We start from the raw sequence: 18,194 nt of genomic DNA on the forward strand, positions 1-18,194 counted from the left end.
TTCTTAACTGGAGGAATTATGGAAGGTAATAGGTTGGTTATAAATTAACCAACTAGGGTACGTCGACCTTGTATAGGAGTTGAAATAGATGCATGAGAACTTAGGTGTTACAAATTTATGGGTAATTTTATTTGTTACTATTATCAATTTCTAATTATGATTTTTTTTATTTAATGGTTGTTAGTACGAATGAAAGTATGAGCATCAGTATTCATTGCTTAGTCTTCCCAGCATTTCATAGTATTTTTAGAATTTATTTGCTATTTCAAATTAGTGATAATCAATGCTTTATTGTTCTTGAGAGGCTTGGTAAGGTTGAGAGTTCCAGAAAACACGTAAATACTTACACGAAGAGATGAAAATGCAAATATTTGATAACTTAGCCATAATATATTGTCATTTTTTTAGGGTGATAATTACCACTTATAGACAATATAAACGAATGCTTATCTTGATGGTAGTGATCGATCTTTGGGAGGTTGTTGAGGAGGACTATGTGATTGATCCTTTACTAGAAAATTCTACAGCAGCACAAATTAAATCAATAATCATAAGGAGAAAAGGCAGCAAAAATCAAAGATAAAGTCTTGCATATTTTTTGTTGTTTCTCAAGCAATCTTTACTTGAATTATGACTTTGAAATCCGAAAAGGCCATTTGGGATTTTCTCACACAACGGTATAAAGGAAATGAGAATGTCAACAGGATGACAATGTTGAATTTGATCGGGAGGAGGATTGAGATGCAACGAATGAAAGTTAGAAATAAACAATGAGTATTCTGACAAACTTTTAAGCATTGTGAACAAGGTGAGGTTGACTAGAACTAAGTTTTTTTTATATAAGGATGATTCAAATGATTCTTATGACTATTTTCTTCCTCTCCTACGTAACTGTGATAAGATGGAGGAACGCTTAACTCTTTCATTCACATTTAGGTGATTTCTTTTCTCCCTCTCCCACACAATAGTATAGTGGTATTGGGTCTTGGCCTAATGAAGCATTTAATCCTGCTAATCGTGGGCTTGGGACATATTATTATTATTATTATTATTATTTTAAATGGGTAAAGGGATAGTGCCTAGTGGTTCTTTGGACGAATAGGGGAAGTGCTATTATTGAATCATGTATTTTTTTTATTATATTTCGAAAAACTCATTTTAAAATATAAATTTATATTTTAGAATGGTCATTCTAAAATACATAAAGAGATGCAGGATTCAAATAAGGGAATATAGGATTCAAATGCCCTTAATCTAACTTAATCTAATGTACAATATTTAGGCTCAAAGTTTTATTTTCTTTTCCTTTTTTAAAATCAGGGGAAGGGCTAGTAGTTCTTTTGGACAATTAGGCAAAGTGCTTTAGGGAATTGCTTCCTGCATCTCACAAATTACCTCCTGCAACCCATGGAAGTTTTAAAACAAACTGAACTGACAGAAGGAGGAAAACAACTGCTTCATTTACTAAGGGAGGGAGACTGATGGAAGGGGGGAAAAGAGAGTAATATGAGGATATTAAAAATTATATGGGTGCAATTAGCAAAACATGGGGTACATGAAGCAATTTATATCATGTTCAGCTAACGCGGGACTATTGCTAAATACCCCTCATTGAGTTGCTAAAGGAACCTCCATTTAGGTTTTTTCTCTCAAAAATACCCCTTTCAGAAGCTAATTTCCAAAATATCATTGTTCTGTATGATGTATCATGTATATTCTAGAAATAAATTTTCGAACATGTAAACGTCACTGCCACTTGCCAATAATTCTCACATTAAAACCTTCATTGCCATTCAACATAGCTCTACGACCTCATTGTTTCTCATGGCTCAAAACGAAATTACCTTTGAATATTGTTGAGTGGTAAGGCACGCAAATGCAAGATCAAGGTCTCTAGTGAAATGTTACGATGGCGTCAACAGTGATGTGTAGGAAACAACTCTGATGCGAAAATTAGCATATGAGAGAGAAGTTGTAAAATGAGTGGTCATACATGGACATGACAAAAGGAGTCCCTTATGTAGAGCCTTTCTGGCGGGAAAAGTCGTTAGGTCACTTGAGTATATCACGTGGCTAAGTGTGTTAATTAGGCATATTTGGCATCAAGTGTTCAAAGTGACTATTGAGAGGTGAAATCGACTTAAAGGTCTAGCTAGACTCTAGAGGTTCAGATGACCTCCATAACAACAAGTACGTCTAATAATTTTAAGATAAAAAAAAACTCAAGAAAATTTAAAAATATTGCTTCTTTAATTAAAAAAAGCTAATAGAGTGGCATATATTAAAATCTCATAAATTTTTTAAAGAAAAAAACTTATGTAAAGTCAAATGCTTGCGTTACGTATTTGATACAGAAGTCAAATGTATGCTCACTATGGCAACTTAGTCATTCATAAAATTTAATCTAAAATAAATCACATTAATAAGCAAACAAAAATTCCACCATTTTTTTCAAGAGAAAAACCCTAGTAACCTATTTAGGAATGCTAAGTTGCCCTTGTCCCCACCTATATATAGGTCTAATAAAAAAAAATTATAATGCAAAAGTACATAGAAAATTTTTAAACCAGTGAAAAGTCAAAATTCCAAAAGTAAAAAAGCCCCAAAACTGACAAAACCGTAACCAATCTCCTAAATCAAAGAGAAAGAAAAACCTTCGACACCAGAGTTGATAGATAAGAGGCATCCAGCTATCCAAGGCACGTGGTTTTTGTTCGTGTACGTGCTGGTTTGTGCTTAATTTGATTGCATTTGGCATGGTCGTATTACATCTCATGCATGAAGCTGTGAGAGATGTAGCTGCAATTCACGGTTTTTCATGTTTCTTAATTTATTTCCCTTCTAATCAAATAAGAAAATAACTTGACAAAATATTGATATTGATTAATATATACAAACATTATCTAGAAAAACAATTCGATCAATCTAAACATACACTAATTAATCCTAACAAAAACAAAGCAGAACAAAATCTCAACAGCATGAATCATATATATATAGCTAGTCGTTTTGAACTTTTGACGAGCCTTACAAATGATTATTCAATGAACTATCATTCATCTCAGATCATTTTGTTTTGTTTGGAATGGAGGGTGTTATGGAGAATACATACATGTAATCTTTATAAAGACCTTTTTCGGCTTTATTAATATTATAAGAGACAAGGGGAGAATGAGTCAATAGCAAAGATATTTGGTGCAAGTTTGATTATTATATGCCTATATATATTTTAAATGTTGTGTTTGCTTATTAATTGTATTGGTCTTGTCTTACATGTACATTTATAATTAAGGGAATACTATATAGGTAAATTCAATGTGAGAGTCCTAATCAATGTTTTTGGCAGATTCTTTATATTTAAAGTGGCTTCAAATGACCCTAATCCTCAACCGACCACGCGGCCGCCCCTTGCATTATGAAAAGCATTAGTGTTGATTATCTTTGTTTAATTTGTTGTCATCTTATTTGTGCTCCTTAATTACGTGTACTACCAATAACTACTTTGCCTTAATAATATATTAAAATTCCCCACTTAGAGGGACACACGCATTTTAGTATTTTGTTTCTTGAAAGCAGATTCATTCCAAGAGAGCTGCATGGAAAGTGATCAATACGTGCCAATAAAACAAACACGTGTCTTTCCCCCGTGCGAATTGATTGAATATTCAGCTTTCATAAACTCCAATTACAAAAGAAAACGGGGTAGAAAATGCTTGGAGCAAACGTGTCTAACGAGGTGCATCAATCCTTTTCCTTTGATGATTTTCTCCTTCTCTTTAGATTAGCGTTAGCCTTTAGTTTAGCCACAATCTTCGCTTTTCTAATTGTTTTATCAATGCTGCAATGTTAAAGTCTCTTTTTCCTATTTCTGAGCTTAGACACATCCATTTGCTTCCAAAACACAGTTCCGCAAGTTGTCGAGAGTAATTTTAGCTTTTAACCAACACACAAGTTTGGTTGAAATATCGGACGCAAAAATAAAAGCAATAAAGAAATCAAACACTACGAGCTATTGCTGTTTGCCCAGTCATGTATATTGCGGAATTTCTTTTTATTATTTTTATGATAAAAATATATTTAATCAAACAAAATTTGAGAATTTAATTGGGATTAGATGTTATCAATTATTTTTATTTAATTTTTTCATTTTATTTATAATAATTAATTGTTATATATATATATATATATATATATATATATATATATATATATATTATATCAAGTTTTAAAATGATGTAAACTAAAACCAAAAAAATAATTTGCAATAAAAAAATAAAAAATACAGGATTAAAAAAATATTTAAACCAATTAAAAATAATTCTTGTTCAATTGTTTGACTGGTTTCATTAAATAAATATAAAATTAATTAATAAGCATATTACCACACGATATACCGTTATTTCCTTTTCCTTTGTTTAACTATCCGTAGAAACTAAAAGCCTATAAAGAAAAGAAAAGAAAAAGGAAAGAGATACCAAAGGAAACATCTTTTTCATCATTTCCATCTTTTATAATCTATCCTTTCTTTTTATCATTTTTTGCCAAGTTGAGGAAAAGTTGGCAAATGAAAAATGTACACATTCAAAACCATATCCTAATGCTCACATACTATGTTAGCAACACTGTGAGCAAGAGTTTTTTTTTTTTTTCCAAAGCACACATGTATCATCCATTTCAATACATGTGTTTTGTGGTATGAATTAAGTAGTAGATAATTATGTTCAAATTAGATAAAATTATTATAAATGATAAATTTTTTTCTTAAAAATATTTAATATAGTAGTATATCTAAAATTTAAGTCCTAAATCATTAATGAAATAAAATAATTTTATATCAATTAATTCACATAAAAAAATACAAAAATAACAATCTTAATTTGTTGGCAAAACTACTTGTCTTAAATTTTGTAGTGACAAACCCAACATTCTCTATGTGGTAATTGCGGATTTAACTAAAAGTAAGAAGAAAAAAATGGAGAAAAACCTTCATTCTATTTAGCAAGACTGCTTCTAATCACATGACGCCACATCATCAAGATTTTAGAAGCAAAAAGTGCTGACATGGGTGCACACAACGAGCGTGCTACCGAGAATCTAACAGGCAGAAGAAGAAGAAAAGAAAAGAAAATCTAACAGAGGCCACAAGAACTTGTGGCCTGGAATCGAAACCTCGGTCTGACGTGGCACCTGACTCTGCTTTAAACGGATCAAAATCCTATTCGTCGTGCTCCACTGACACTTCACATCAAAAACCCAACACAAGTAACGAAGAAGTCACTGCCATCTCGCAAGTTTCGATCCCCAGAAGGAAAATAAAAATGCACGAAATTAGAGACCCTGCAATTCGGCTCTTCGGTCAGAAGATCCCTTTCCCTGAAGATGTTGACAAAGAAGAAGAGAGTGCTGAGGATAGAGAACAAGAGATGGAAGAACATGAAGACGAAGGAGACAAGGTACTGTCGGTGTTCTAGTTTCTCAGAAAAATGGTTTTAAGAAACATAACATAGCAACGCTTTCCTTCTAATGCTAAAACCACTCTCATGGCTCCGTTTTTTCTCTTCAATTTTCCTTTATCCCCACTCTTCTGGTTTTTTTTAAAAATTTCGTTTTTACTTGAATTTTTTCTTCTCAAGTTGTTTTCAATGAAAATCTTATACCCTTTTGTTTATATTTTTCTTAATTTCGATTGCAAGTTAGTTTTATGCATGTTCCCAATTGCGAGATTTATTGCTAATAATATGTAAGCTTCTATGTTTTGGAAATTAATAAGTAAGAGTAATGAAAGAAAACTTTTCTCTTTTTACTTTACGATTCCAAAACTGGCTATTTTTCTGGAAAAGCTTATACAGGTTTTGTGACCTTGCTAAGGAATTGGAATAAAATTTGTTTCCGCCGTTCATAAACAGCAAACTTTTTTCGTGTTCTGATTTTGCTGATTGTGATTAATTCTGTTATGTTGTTTCTGTGGAACATTTCGATGTTTTAGTGGTGATCACAACAATCTACCGAACAATTTCAGTCAACTCTGTCTGTGGAACAGGAACATCACTGTTTCTTTTTCACATCAAATTGTTTTATTGTTTCTCAGTACAAACTACATGGTCGTGCTTAAAACCAGTGTTTTCTGTCGGTGAAGTCCTACTCACTCCCAAATCTCTGTGAGTAATCTGCTATGTGGCTGTAAGGTTTTTATTTTCCTTTTCTTACCTTTATTAGCCATACAAAAATTGAAAAACGTTTGGAACTTTCAGCCCACAGCTTAATTGTCTAAATAGTTCTTTCACTTCCTTGAATTCCTACATCAAGTATTTTCTTAGCTCTTGGAATTGTTGTATTCTAGAGTATGTCTAATGTCGAAAAGAAAAGGGAACTTTTTGCCGTGGAGTATGGTAAGAATGATTTAAGTGGAAATTTTCATTGAGTTTGCTTGAATGATATAGTTTTCACTCTATCAAATTAAACATACTCTGCCATATATACTAACATAAGGATCAGTTTTTTGAATTTTTCTCCACTAAAAAATTAAACATACTTTGAGTATGGTAGTATTTCTTCAAAAAATTGTTATACCTTCCTTATTGCCTCATATTTTTGTTCTTAGTGTTATAAACTCATAATTGTCATGTCAACTTTAGAAAATTGTGAATATATATTTTGGTTTTATTTCTTCAATTCTGCGGCATCGATTTTAATAAGCAAAACATTTTTAAAATTACTAGGATACTAGAGTTGAAAATGTTACTAAGGAAGAGCTAGAAGCTGATCCTCCTCTAGATGCTGAAGAGACTAAGATTTCAGGCACATCCCCTGAGGCTATTGTGAACCCCAAAACACCTTCCATAGAAGAAGAAACAGCAAAATCAAAAGGTGGCAAATCAGAGAAGGAACAAGGCGATGCAGCCAACTCACAAGAGAAAACCCTGAAGAAGCCTGATAAAGTGCTACCATGCCCCCGCTGCAAAAGCATGGACACTAAATTCTGTTACTACAACAACTACAATGTCAACCAGCCGCGTTATTTCTGCAAAGCCTGTCAAAGATACTGGACTGCAGGTGGCACCATGAGGAATGTTCCTGTGGGGGCAGGACGGCGAAAGAACAAGAACTCTACCTCGCATTATCGCCACATCACTATCTCCGAGGCCCTTCAAGCAGCAAGAATTGATGCTCAAAATGGAACTCATCTTCCAACTTTGAAAGGCAATGGTAGAGTCCTCAGCTTTGGATTAGATGCACATGCACCTATTTGTGATTCCATGGCATCTCTCATGAATCTTGGAGAGAAAAAGGCTCTTAATGGCACAAGAAATGGGTTTCATCATGGCTTTGAGGATCAAAGACTCCCCGTTCCTTGCAAAAGTGGGGAAAATGGTGATGACTCTTCAACTACATCCTCCATTACAATTTCAAGTCCCAAGGGAGAAAATAACAAAAGCACCTTCCAACAACAACCATTGCCCCAAAATCATGGTTTCCTTCCTCAAGTTCCATGCATTCCTGGTGTTCCTTGGCCCTATACATGGAATTCTCCAGTTCCTCCACCTGCTTTGTGTCCTTCAGGATTTCCCCTACCATTCTATCCTGCTACATTTTGGAATTGTGGCATGCCTGGGAATTGGAATGTTCCATGGTTTTCCTCAAGTTCACCTGCTTCAAACCTCAAGTCTCCAAGCTCCAGTCCCAATTCTCCAACTTTGGGGAAGCACTCGCGGGACAGTGACATGATTAAGCAAGACTCTTTGCACAAAGAAGAAGCTTCAACGCCAAGAAACGGGAGTGTTTTGGTCCCAAAAACGTTGAGAATTGATGATCCAAGTGAGGCTGCAAAGAGTTCTATATGGGCAACTCTAGGAATTAAGAATGAGTCAGTGAGTGGGGGAGCTATGTTTAAGGCCTTCCAATCGAAGAAGGGTGAAAAGAATCATGTTGAAGCCTCTCCAATGTTGATGGCTAACCCTGCAGCTTTATCTAGATCCCTCAATTTTCATGAAAACTCCTGAATTAGTGGCACTGGTGAAAAGTCCTTACAGCAAAGTTAGTCACTTCTTGAGTTATTTGTCTAGCTAGCAAGAGACGGTGACCATCTTTGAGTGACATTGACCTTGTATAGAAGAAGCGAAAGGGTGGTAGTCTCTGATTTCCTCGGCACAAGTGAGACGACGAGGACTAATTCTGTCTTTAATTTCATTCGACAATATTAAAATAGAGTATATAGGTTTTTTTTCATGTGCTTAGTTTGATGAGTGAGTTCATGTATATGTACATATATAAAAATATGTGAAATACTGATCTTTAGCCTAGAGAGACGGAAAAGATCTTTTACTTTCTTGTAGTATAAAATAAAAATCCTGACTGTAGAAAAGTAAATAATTTTCTTTTGAGTATTTGCTATGTATTAACTATGAAGTGTCGAATTTCGATAGAAAATTACAGAAGTAGGAAGATAAGCACAAGTACTACGATGATAAAAGTAAGGGATATGACAGTCTTGTCATACTCGTACATGATGCATGTCGTGTGCTTTGATATGCTGCCAAATAATCAATATGCTTTTTGGTTATGTGTGAGGTGGAGTAATATATTTTGGATCTGAATAATCTTAATGTTAGTAACTACTAATGTTCAGCAAAGTTCTAACATATTTGCCTATTTGATAAATAATGTGTTTTTTAAATATGTGATAAGAGAATTTGATTTTTTATCACATGAATAATAAAAAATTTAAAAGAGAGTTTAATTTAATTAATTAATTACGATGTAAGATTATTATAAACTCTTTTGTATATATTTTTAATTTCTAAGGATAAAAGAAAAGACTTTGTTAAAGAATAAAATTTACTTAAACAATCTCTTCATCTTCAAAAGAAATTATTTTTTTATTTTCACCGATAATAATCGGTCCTATTATAACATAAGAGAATCTTCATCCATAACTTTTATCCTTTATTATTATAGCCTGCAAATTTTTTCCCGCGTGTGAAAGACCCCTATAGAAGGCCGGTGAAAACTGAAGATATGACATTCAAGTCATTCGTTGACTTTTAGAGTGAGAGGATAAGCTTGCATATAATAGCTTTTTTTCAGATAAACTTGCATATGATGGTTCTTTTCTTATCTTTTTCGAAAGTGGTTATTTTTAAGAAATAATGGTTTTTAAGTTTTTTCATAAAGTTACAAAAAGACAATTTTTTCTTGAAAATAATCTTATTAAAATGTATGCTAAAAATATTGAATAATTCTCTTGGACAGTATGAGAGATCTAAACAGGTGACATTAAACCTGAACCACTAGAATATAAGTTATCTAGATTTTTTTTTTCTTCTCGGTCCTTTTTACTTTTCTAAAATTCTAAAAATCAATACTTCAAACCAATTTAATATAATTATCATAGTAAATACTAAATAACCATTAGATGAAAATATTCAATTTAGTACATATTTGGTTCAACTAATTTTAAACCATAATTGATTACTTTTATTAACTTTTTATAGTTTTTTTAAAAATAAATAATTATTTTTCACATTTAAACTAAACCAAATATGATATCAATTTTTAAATTAAATACATGTTAGCCTCTACAATCTCCTTATTCAACAATTTGGTAGTAACATCGCAATTGGGGCAACATGTGTGATTGACCAATCAAGCAGAAGAAAACATCTAGATATTTTCCAAGCTTCAATCTAATACAAGCCACACTTAGAGATATGAAATGAGTTGTGATGGGACCCTAATGTTAAAACATGAAACCTTGAGTTCATTTTCCTCTTGGCACCCAACTTTTGACTTTTTTTTCTTTTTATTTCCCTTTTGCCCTTTCCCTCCGCAACACGAAGAAAGCAATTGCTCTTTTCTTTTCCTCCATATGTTGTGAGTGCCAAATTTCAATTATGAAGGGAACGAAAACAATAAATATAGTTCGTTCTTCGTTGGAAGTAAGCATCCTTACCAATTTCTTGCCAACAACCTTGCTAAAGAGTGTTCTTAACAATGGCACTAGTGATTGAAAAATTATAAGAGATTTTTTCTTTTTAACTGAAAATCATATAAAAATACATTTTTACGCATTCTAATAAAAAATATATATTTTATTTTCTCTTTAATCAGCATTGTCTTTAAATAAATGTATTTTTCATAATCATTTTGACTTTTTAAAAGTTTCTATATTTAATTTCACAAATAAAATTAAATAGATTTTATATTGAAATATTCATTTTAAAAATATTATCTAATTATTATCATTTTTATTTAAATATATTTTTAATTAAAAATTCATTTTCCCTTAAAAATAATACAATCATCAAACAGTTTGAATTTAATTGAATGTGAATTCATCTTGTTCATTCTTTTTCCATTGGTGGCTTTGAAATGACGTTTAAATTGTACCTACATTGGTATTTGGTAATTGTATATCAATATCAAGTTTTTGCAGCCGACAGTCACTTATTCATCTCTCTTATTAATCTTCTAAATTATAATCGTTTCAACCTAATTAACTTGCGTTTTTAAATTAATTTCAACTATAAATTAAAATTAAATTGTGTATTTTTATTATAAAAAAGTGTGAAAAAATAACTCTTTGAACGCCATAACAATTTGGACAAGTAACAACCAAACAAAATTGAGATTATCCAAACTGCCAAATTCCATTACCAAGAAATTTTTGTACGATGGCAGCGAAAAAAATATTTTTAGCATAAGAATTATAAATTTTGGCCAGTTTGACGGACGATTCTACAATGAACTTGTGTGATAAATGGTTCACCAGTAGACCAGTCCTTTTACAATGAACAGTAGCCCAATATATTTAAAAAACATTATAAAATGTCAAATATTTTTTAATGTTAATGTGTATAATTGGTAAAGTTGTTTTTTTTATGAGTTTTCAATATAATTATACTCTTAAGTATTTGAACCAATGTTAAAAGTTGATTGTAAGGGTGTTGTGAACAAGATCAAAAGCTCAGCTGTTGACAAAACTGAACTTGATCACTTAACTCATGGGTGCAGAAGTTTGCTAATCCCTCCTATGATACTGGATTTGTTAAGAGATAAGATAATAGTGATGTCCTATGAACTTGTTAGTGTCGTATCATCTTTTCCTAGTCTCTACATTATATATCATATTATTCCTTGTATTGAGCAATTTGTTATTAATGAAATATGATTCAGTAAAAAAAAGTATTTAAACTAAAAATATCAACTAACTTACACGTGGAATAATATTTAATAACAACTTAAAAAATATATTTTAAGATAAATCAATGAGTATAAAATAGAATTTTTATTTTATTTTAATCCTTTAATTTTTTTAGGCAGTATAAAATTTAAATTTTTATAATCATTAGTGACATTAACCGATGACATAATAACAATATAACAAATTATTAACTTATCACGTTATCAAAGAGTTTTCCAAAAAAATTACAGTATAATTATTTCGTTACGTGTAATTATTTCATTACATCATTGATGAACTGATACTTGATAATATGAGATAAAACAAAAAAAAATACAGAAAATAAAATCAAAACAAAAATCTTTAAAGGATGAAAATATAAATAAAAAAATTCTCTACTTTATAGAGACCAAAAGATTATTTTTAAGCTAACATAATATCATAAACTATGTACATAACCTTTTATATATATCAATAGATAATCTTATTCCTTAAATTCATAAAAAATATTTGTTAACTTCTTTAATGAATCTCTATTTAAATTAGTTCTTAGCTCTCAAACAGTTGAAAACCCAGGGTATTTATATATTAATTTAAAGCAATAACATTATTTTAACTATATTATTATTTCTTTTTGCCAATACTTTAACTATATTATTAAAACTTCCAACTAATTATATTACATTGTTAAATAATAAAATTTATTTTCAGTTAGCATGTGTTTAAAGGACATATGTTAAGAACTAAACATAAAATTTATCAGTCCTCATTCAATATTTTTTACTTTTAATCCCTTAATTTATACCTTAAAGTAATCGCTAACAAGACCCTTAAAATTTGTTTATTTTTTCTCCATCAAACTAATTATTACAGATAGAATTAACAATACACTCTCTAGCATACTCATTTTAACATGTCGGTAGCTATAGTTAGAACAAAAAAGTTTCTACAACAGAATGAATGGATCCTTCCGTGAACATGATATATAAGTCGGTTCAAATCTTATCTCTCAACAGTAAATAGGTTCCCCACCTGTTTAATATCCATCAAAAGAGAAAATGTTGCAAGATTTGAATATGCCCTTAACATATTAAAATTTGAAGGATCCATTCCAGTTGTTATGATATTGTGGGGTGAACTGTAAAGGATATGAAAAAGAACGAATAACGCGAACAAGTGAGCGCCAGAACTTACCTTCCAAATCATTCAGATTCTGCTCAAGAGAAAAACGGTGGAGTTTAAGGGAAGGAGAGAGTAATGTAGCTACACTTGAATACATCAACTTCAAGAATGACAATGTCATCACTTTTTTTTTTGCAGTTTTAGCTTGTCTGTACACAAATTTGTAAGGATGAATAGCTACAAGGACATCATTTAGCCCCCATCTAGGAATCAACCACACAATAGATTGATATGGAGATAAATGTTTCATTGTTCATTGGATTCTACACCCCCCAGAATCTGGTCCACGCCGTACATTGCCATAGGCCGACAGTTCCAGAAGATCCATATCACGATCTGCAATGCATCCAGTACTCCATCAATAAATTTCCAATTACTATTTGCTACTATATTTAACATAGTCATTATAGTTGTACCTGAAACCCTGCAATAAGAACTCTTCTGGATAAGTTCAGCTTTGGAGATCTCTGTTCGATTACCCTTTGAACGATTAACTGTTGCCTGAAAAGCCATGGATAGAAACTTTATTAAATGAATACAAAGCAAAGCAAAGCAAAGCAAATAGGGAAACAGATTCAATCCCCAACTTTTTTTTATTGGAAAATAAACAACAGCTAGTGACGTAGTTTTACCACTTGCACCCAAATCATATTGGAATGGGGGACTAAATTGTAGTAGCAAAACTAAACTCCATGAACAGTGACGTGAACAAATCAATTGGAAGAGGGAAATTATATAAACACCTAATAGAATTAATGCAACACTTGTGGGACGACTCGTCATTAGAAACTATATAGTTTGAAAATCATAGTGTAATGGAAGAAACAGAAAGAAATATCAAATTTGAGTAATCTAAATGTTTGTATCTAACAGAGCAAAGGTGCCACTTTTTTAGAACCAGCTGAATATATGTCATCACCACTAATCCAACTTCACCATAACTGTTTGAAAGCTATATTAACAAGCCTGTTTCACCCTATTTACATGGGCTCTGGTAAAGTCCCTGATTAGTTTAATGTCAAGAAATATGTTAAAAGAATACTTTGACACAACACTAAAAAGTGGTTATTTTATAATAGAAAAACTACCTCTTTGGTAAAAGGAAAATCTATAACACAAAAATGTGGATGATTATTTACGTACTACAGTACTAGTGTAAAAACTAAAAAAGAAATGCTTATATCAAGTTTATTGGCATCTTGGTAATATAACAGGATAAGGATCAGTGGAAATATGTTTAAATTATAAAAAAAATGTATTAACATATTTTTTTATAAAGAAAAAGGCATGTTGTTAAGCACACTATGCAATAAAACATATTACAAGACTCCCTCAGCCACTGGCAAGGTTCAGCCTCAAACGGGAAACAGAGAGATGAAGAGAGGATGAGGAACCTTACCTGTAATACTTGACAGTTTTCCAGCGTGCTTTCTCCCCCCTGTAGTTTAACAAAACATCCCAAATGAATAATAAGCAAAAAAGAAATTAAAACCAAAATGAATTGGTTACTTAATGGTGTCCTGATGGTCTTTTGTTGAGTGGCATATGTTTGGATGTTATAAAGGGAAGACAGTGGAATAGAAGAAAAAAATTGGAGGGGAGTGGGGTTATAATCATACAAAACTGATGAAACTTCAAAGTGTTTGCAAAGATAACTAAGACGGGTTTGGAGGAGGATCACATAAAAATTCATCATCATCAATTCATCATCTCCTTTAATAATAAACTAGCAAAGAAGACTGTTAAACTCAAACCTTCCTTTCCCCTTTATTATTGTTCTTACTTTCTCCACCATCAACACATAGCCACAGATAAGTCACAAAGTTAAAATCTAGTGCTATTTACAGAAAATTCAAGGTTTTAAATATCAGTCAAGGTTTTGCCGCACGTTTATTGATATTGCGGGAAATGACTGGACAAATGCAGCCCCAATTGCAGTAGCAGACACTTGAAAAACCATGTTGTTGCAAGCAAATTCACGTGCGACCTTTTTTAAAACTTGACAGAGATTAATCCTAAAAATGCAGCAAAGCCTCAACAAGGACAACTATCGGAGTTGTTTCTGCACCAATCTGGAGATATGTAGTATATAAAGTATGCACTGCAGATGAAAGTGCAGAGTATGTTCTTCTCCTAAGACAGACAGGTACAATGCCACATTGCAATTCAAGGAATTATTCAAATGAAAAACAATACAAATTAAATCAAAAAGTGGAAACAAAGGGAATGCATGACCTTAGAGTAAGGAATAATGTGGTCGTAGTCATGGCAGAGACAACCGGGGCAACCTACGAGCTTGCGAAAGAGAGTGTTGCCGAGGGCGTCCCTGCGCCAGCGATCGGGGTCGCGTCCTTTGACTTTGTCGGCCTTTTCCCAGCATTTCTGCTTAACGCTGTGAGGGAAGCTCCGAGGGTTAGGATTAGGGTTAGGGTTAGGGCTAGGGTAATCGTGAAAGAGTGAGGTGACGTCATCATCGACGTCGAGGAGAGTGGCAGAGGGTGAGGTGCTTCGTTTGGATGAAGAAGAAGAAGAGGTTAACTTAGATGAAGAGGTTTTGGATCGGTCCTTCACTGGTGACGTCGACCTCGCCTTTCTTCTCCTTGCTTCTCTGCTACTCGAACCAGAACCAGAAATACCTCTCATTTGGTTCATCCACTTCTGCTTCCTTATCAGTCTATTTTTATTTTCAATAAATAAGCAATATTTTTTATTAGTTTATTAAAAATAAACTTAAATATATTTTTCATTCTTGAACCAGTCACGAAGTTTAGATTTTGTACTTATAAAATTATTATAGTCTTACTATCTAAACCTACAATGTATAACTTTTTACTATCTACAATTGATGTAAAAAAATAATATCGTTTTAATATAATCAATTTTTTCTCTAAACAAAAAAAAAAGACTCATTCTAATTTTATGAGGATAAAAAATAAATAATTTTTTATGGAACAACAAAATTCAAATTTTATCAATTTTATAAGAACGAAAAATATATTTTAACTTTAAAAATAATTTAAGAATATATTCAGTGCATTGGATTAGAAGATTTTTTTTAAAAATTAAACTATTCAAATAGACCTTTAACTCTTTTTTTTTTCCTAAAAGTTTAAAAATGATGTTTTTAATTATTTAATTAATGACATATTAATCCTTTCATAAAAGTATTATTTTCAATTTTTAGATACAATAATCTTTTTTTGATTTATTAAGATATGAAAATTGTCTCGTTAGATTTACTTGCATAAATTTCATATAGTGAAATAAAAATGTCACAACACACAGATATTTTAAAAAAATATCATAAGCATAATAATAAAAATTATGTAAAAGGTGAGTTTGATGAGTAATCCAAAAAGTAAGTTTCATTTTTAGTTTTTTAGTTATTCATGCCACTCATTTTTCATGTAATTTTTATTTTTATTTTTTTCAAAATTAGTTCTCATGGTCTTCACAATGTCAAAAACAGATAAAGACCTTCGGATAATTTTTTATTTTTTTTACATTTGTATTGTTTTTGAATTTTTTATTGATTCTTACAACTTTGAATGTTTGTTAAAATCTATGACGTATTTTCAAATCATATAAATCCATAAAATATCTTCAAACTTATAAATTTTCATATCATATAAATCCTTTAAAATTCAAAAAAAATTCTTGAATATAAAAGTTTAAAAAATCGCATTTTCAGCTTTTAAAATAACTTATATGCTTTAATTTGCTTATTAGCTGCTATTAGTTTTACCAAACACACAATTTAAAGATAGATAGCATTAATTAAAAAATGATTAAAATATTAAAGATCTAAATTGCTTTTCTTTTGTACATAATTTCTCAAGACACTTGTAATAAGATAATATATATATATATATATATATATATATATATATATATATATATATAATTGTAAAAAAAAAAGTTATAGTCTAACATATTATATTCATACATGATATCTATTATTGATTGAAAAACATGTGGGTCTCATCATCTTAAGGAGTAAAAACATTAAATAAGAAATGAAATGAACATTTCAAATCTTATGAGTTTCAATTGAAAAAAATGTTAATGAAGATGTTACTTGTATTTCTCTTTTCAAAAATAAGGATTCAAATTAATAATACGGGATTGATAAGTTGTTAATACATTGAGAGACAGAAAAGGAATACAATGAAAAAAGGCTGTGAATTATATTTAGTTATTTACTAATTTACAATTCTTTATTTCGTAATTTTTTTATCTGAGCAACCTAGTTTCTTTGAAAATTGTAATACAAGTTAATAAAATGGAAAATATTTAATGTTTAATATTTTGGATTTTGAAATCTATATATGTAAAAATTATAAAATATTTTTATCTCATTAAATATGAAAATGTTAGCCTCTTATTTAAAAGTTAATAACATGTAATATTACTCAAGCTTCTTCCTTTTCAGCCATGGAAAATAGTAGTTTTTTTCTTCTTATGATATGTTTGGCACACGAAAAATAACATGAAAATTGAAAAGTGAAAGAAGAGATAAAGGAAATATTTGAAATTAAATTTATTTGCTAAATAAAAAATATAAAAGAAAGAAATATAACGTCACATGAAAAGAAAAATCATGGATAAAAATTATAGTCTATAATATTTCTGAAAAAATATTATATAAGTTTTTACAAAATTATGACAAAAAAATTCAAATTAACTAAGTTTTTATAAATTATAATTAGATCAATGTGTATCTTATGATACAACACCTATTTTTTTATGAGAATAAATTAATTTTTTTATTATCAACGTATTTCAGTATATACAGAGTGGGGGTATTATATGAAAATATCATTTTATGTGAGAATGAAAATAATCAATCTCAACCGTTGGATTAAAATAAAATGTCAAGATTAAAACATTTTAAATTTAAATTAAAGTTTTATTTAACCATAAATTTTTTAAAATATTTATCAAACAGGAAATCAAATATGATAAAGATTTAATTTATATCATCCTAAAATATTTTAAACTTATTATCACCATGACCACCGTCACCACTGTCATGACTGCTTTCGCCATAACTAACATGATCGTCACCGCAACCACTGCCACTACCAGTATAACTGTTGTCACTATTACTTCCACCACCATGATAACTATTGTCCCGTTACTTCCACCACCACTGTGATTGTTTCCTTGACTACTATCATAACTAGTAATACAATCTCAACAAGTGACATCAACAAATATCATGTTGGTGGTGACGACGATAGTCATAGCAGTGATCACTGTGATGATTGTTGTGATAACGATCTTGACATAGAATAAAAAAATTGATAAATGACATAAATTAAATCTTTTAAAAAATTGATAAATGGTTAAATAAAACTTTAATTTGAATTTAAAATATTTTAATTTTGATCTTTCATTTTAATCTAATGATTAAGATTAATAATTTTCATTCTCACATAAATGATAATATATAAAGAGCGAGAGAGAAAATATATAATATGAGATTGAAGAGTTAAACGTGAACAGTACAACTATATATGAAAGATTAAGATTTAATGTTATGTGATTTTTTAAAAATTTATTACTTTATAAAAAAAAACCCACATGTTTTAATTCTGACCATTCTTATCGACCAAAAAAAGAGACCATTCATGTCAAATCTAACGGTCAATATTTACTCCTATGACTCTCACATAAGAAAGACCCTCTTACTATATATATTTTACATATGAAATGAGACTCACTTACTCCACTCTAGTTAGAGTTACTTCTTATTTTGAGCATCCATTTTTTTTATCTAATGGTTAAGATGAATTAATTATTAAAAGAATGAATAATGAGAAAAGAATTA

At 30.5% G+C, this 18,194-nt stretch overlaps 2 protein-coding genes across 2 annotated transcripts; one reads left to right on the top strand and one right to left on the bottom strand.

Moving 5' to 3' along the window:
- The first annotated feature begins 5,099 nt into the window (after window positions 1-5,099).
- On the top strand, window positions 5,100-8,384 carry LOC114393625 (cyclic dof factor 3-like). The gene is made up of 2 exons (XM_028354988.1): window positions 5,100-5,453; window positions 6,720-8,384. Exons 1-2 carry the CDS (start codon window positions 5,319-5,321, stop codon window positions 7,998-8,000), a joined length of 1,416 nt encoding a protein of 471 aa, XP_028210789.1. The 5' UTR covers window positions 5,100-5,318; the 3' UTR covers window positions 8,001-8,384.
- A 3,972-nt stretch (window positions 8,385-12,356) lies between these two features.
- LOC114391841 lies at window positions 12,357-15,027 on the bottom strand. Its single transcript, XM_028352829.1, has 4 exons — window positions 14,597-15,027; window positions 13,761-13,799; window positions 12,778-12,862; window positions 12,357-12,697 (listed from the first exon to the last, which is right to left on the bottom strand). The coding sequence occupies exons 1-4, from the start codon at window positions 15,011-15,013 to the stop codon at window positions 12,615-12,617; spliced, it is 624 nt and encodes a 207-aa protein (XP_028208630.1). The 5' UTR covers window positions 15,014-15,027; the 3' UTR covers window positions 12,357-12,614.
- Between the last annotated feature and the right edge of the window lie 3,167 nt (window positions 15,028-18,194).

Source organism: Glycine soja, chromosome 17 (assembly GCF_004193775.1).
Source record: "Glycine soja cultivar W05 chromosome 17, ASM419377v2, whole genome shotgun sequence".
NCBI classification, from domain to species: domain Eukaryota; kingdom Viridiplantae; phylum Streptophyta; class Magnoliopsida; order Fabales; family Fabaceae; genus Glycine; species Glycine soja.

Excerpts from the sequence above, each read along its gene's own strand:
- LOC114393625 (XM_028354988.1), top strand. The coding sequence starts at position 5,319 with ATGCACGAAATTAGAGACCCTGCAATTCGGCTCTTCGGTCAGAAGATC. Across the intron at positions 5,454-6,719 it reads ATGAAGACGAAGGAGACAAG|GATACTAGAGTTGAAAATGT; the intron begins GTACTGTCGGTG and ends TAAAATTACTAG.
- LOC114391841 (XM_028352829.1), bottom strand. The coding sequence starts at position 15,013 with ATGAACCAAATGAGAGGTATTTCTGGTTCTGGTTCGAGTAGCAGAGAA. Across the intron at positions 13,800-14,596 it reads ACATTATTCCTTACTCTAAG|GGGGGAGAAAGCACGCTGGA; the intron begins GTCATGCATTCC and ends GTTAAACTACAG. Across the intron at positions 12,863-13,760 it reads AAAACTGTCAAGTATTACAG|GCAACAGTTAATCGTTCAAA; the intron begins GTAAGGTTCCTC and ends ATGGCTTTTCAG.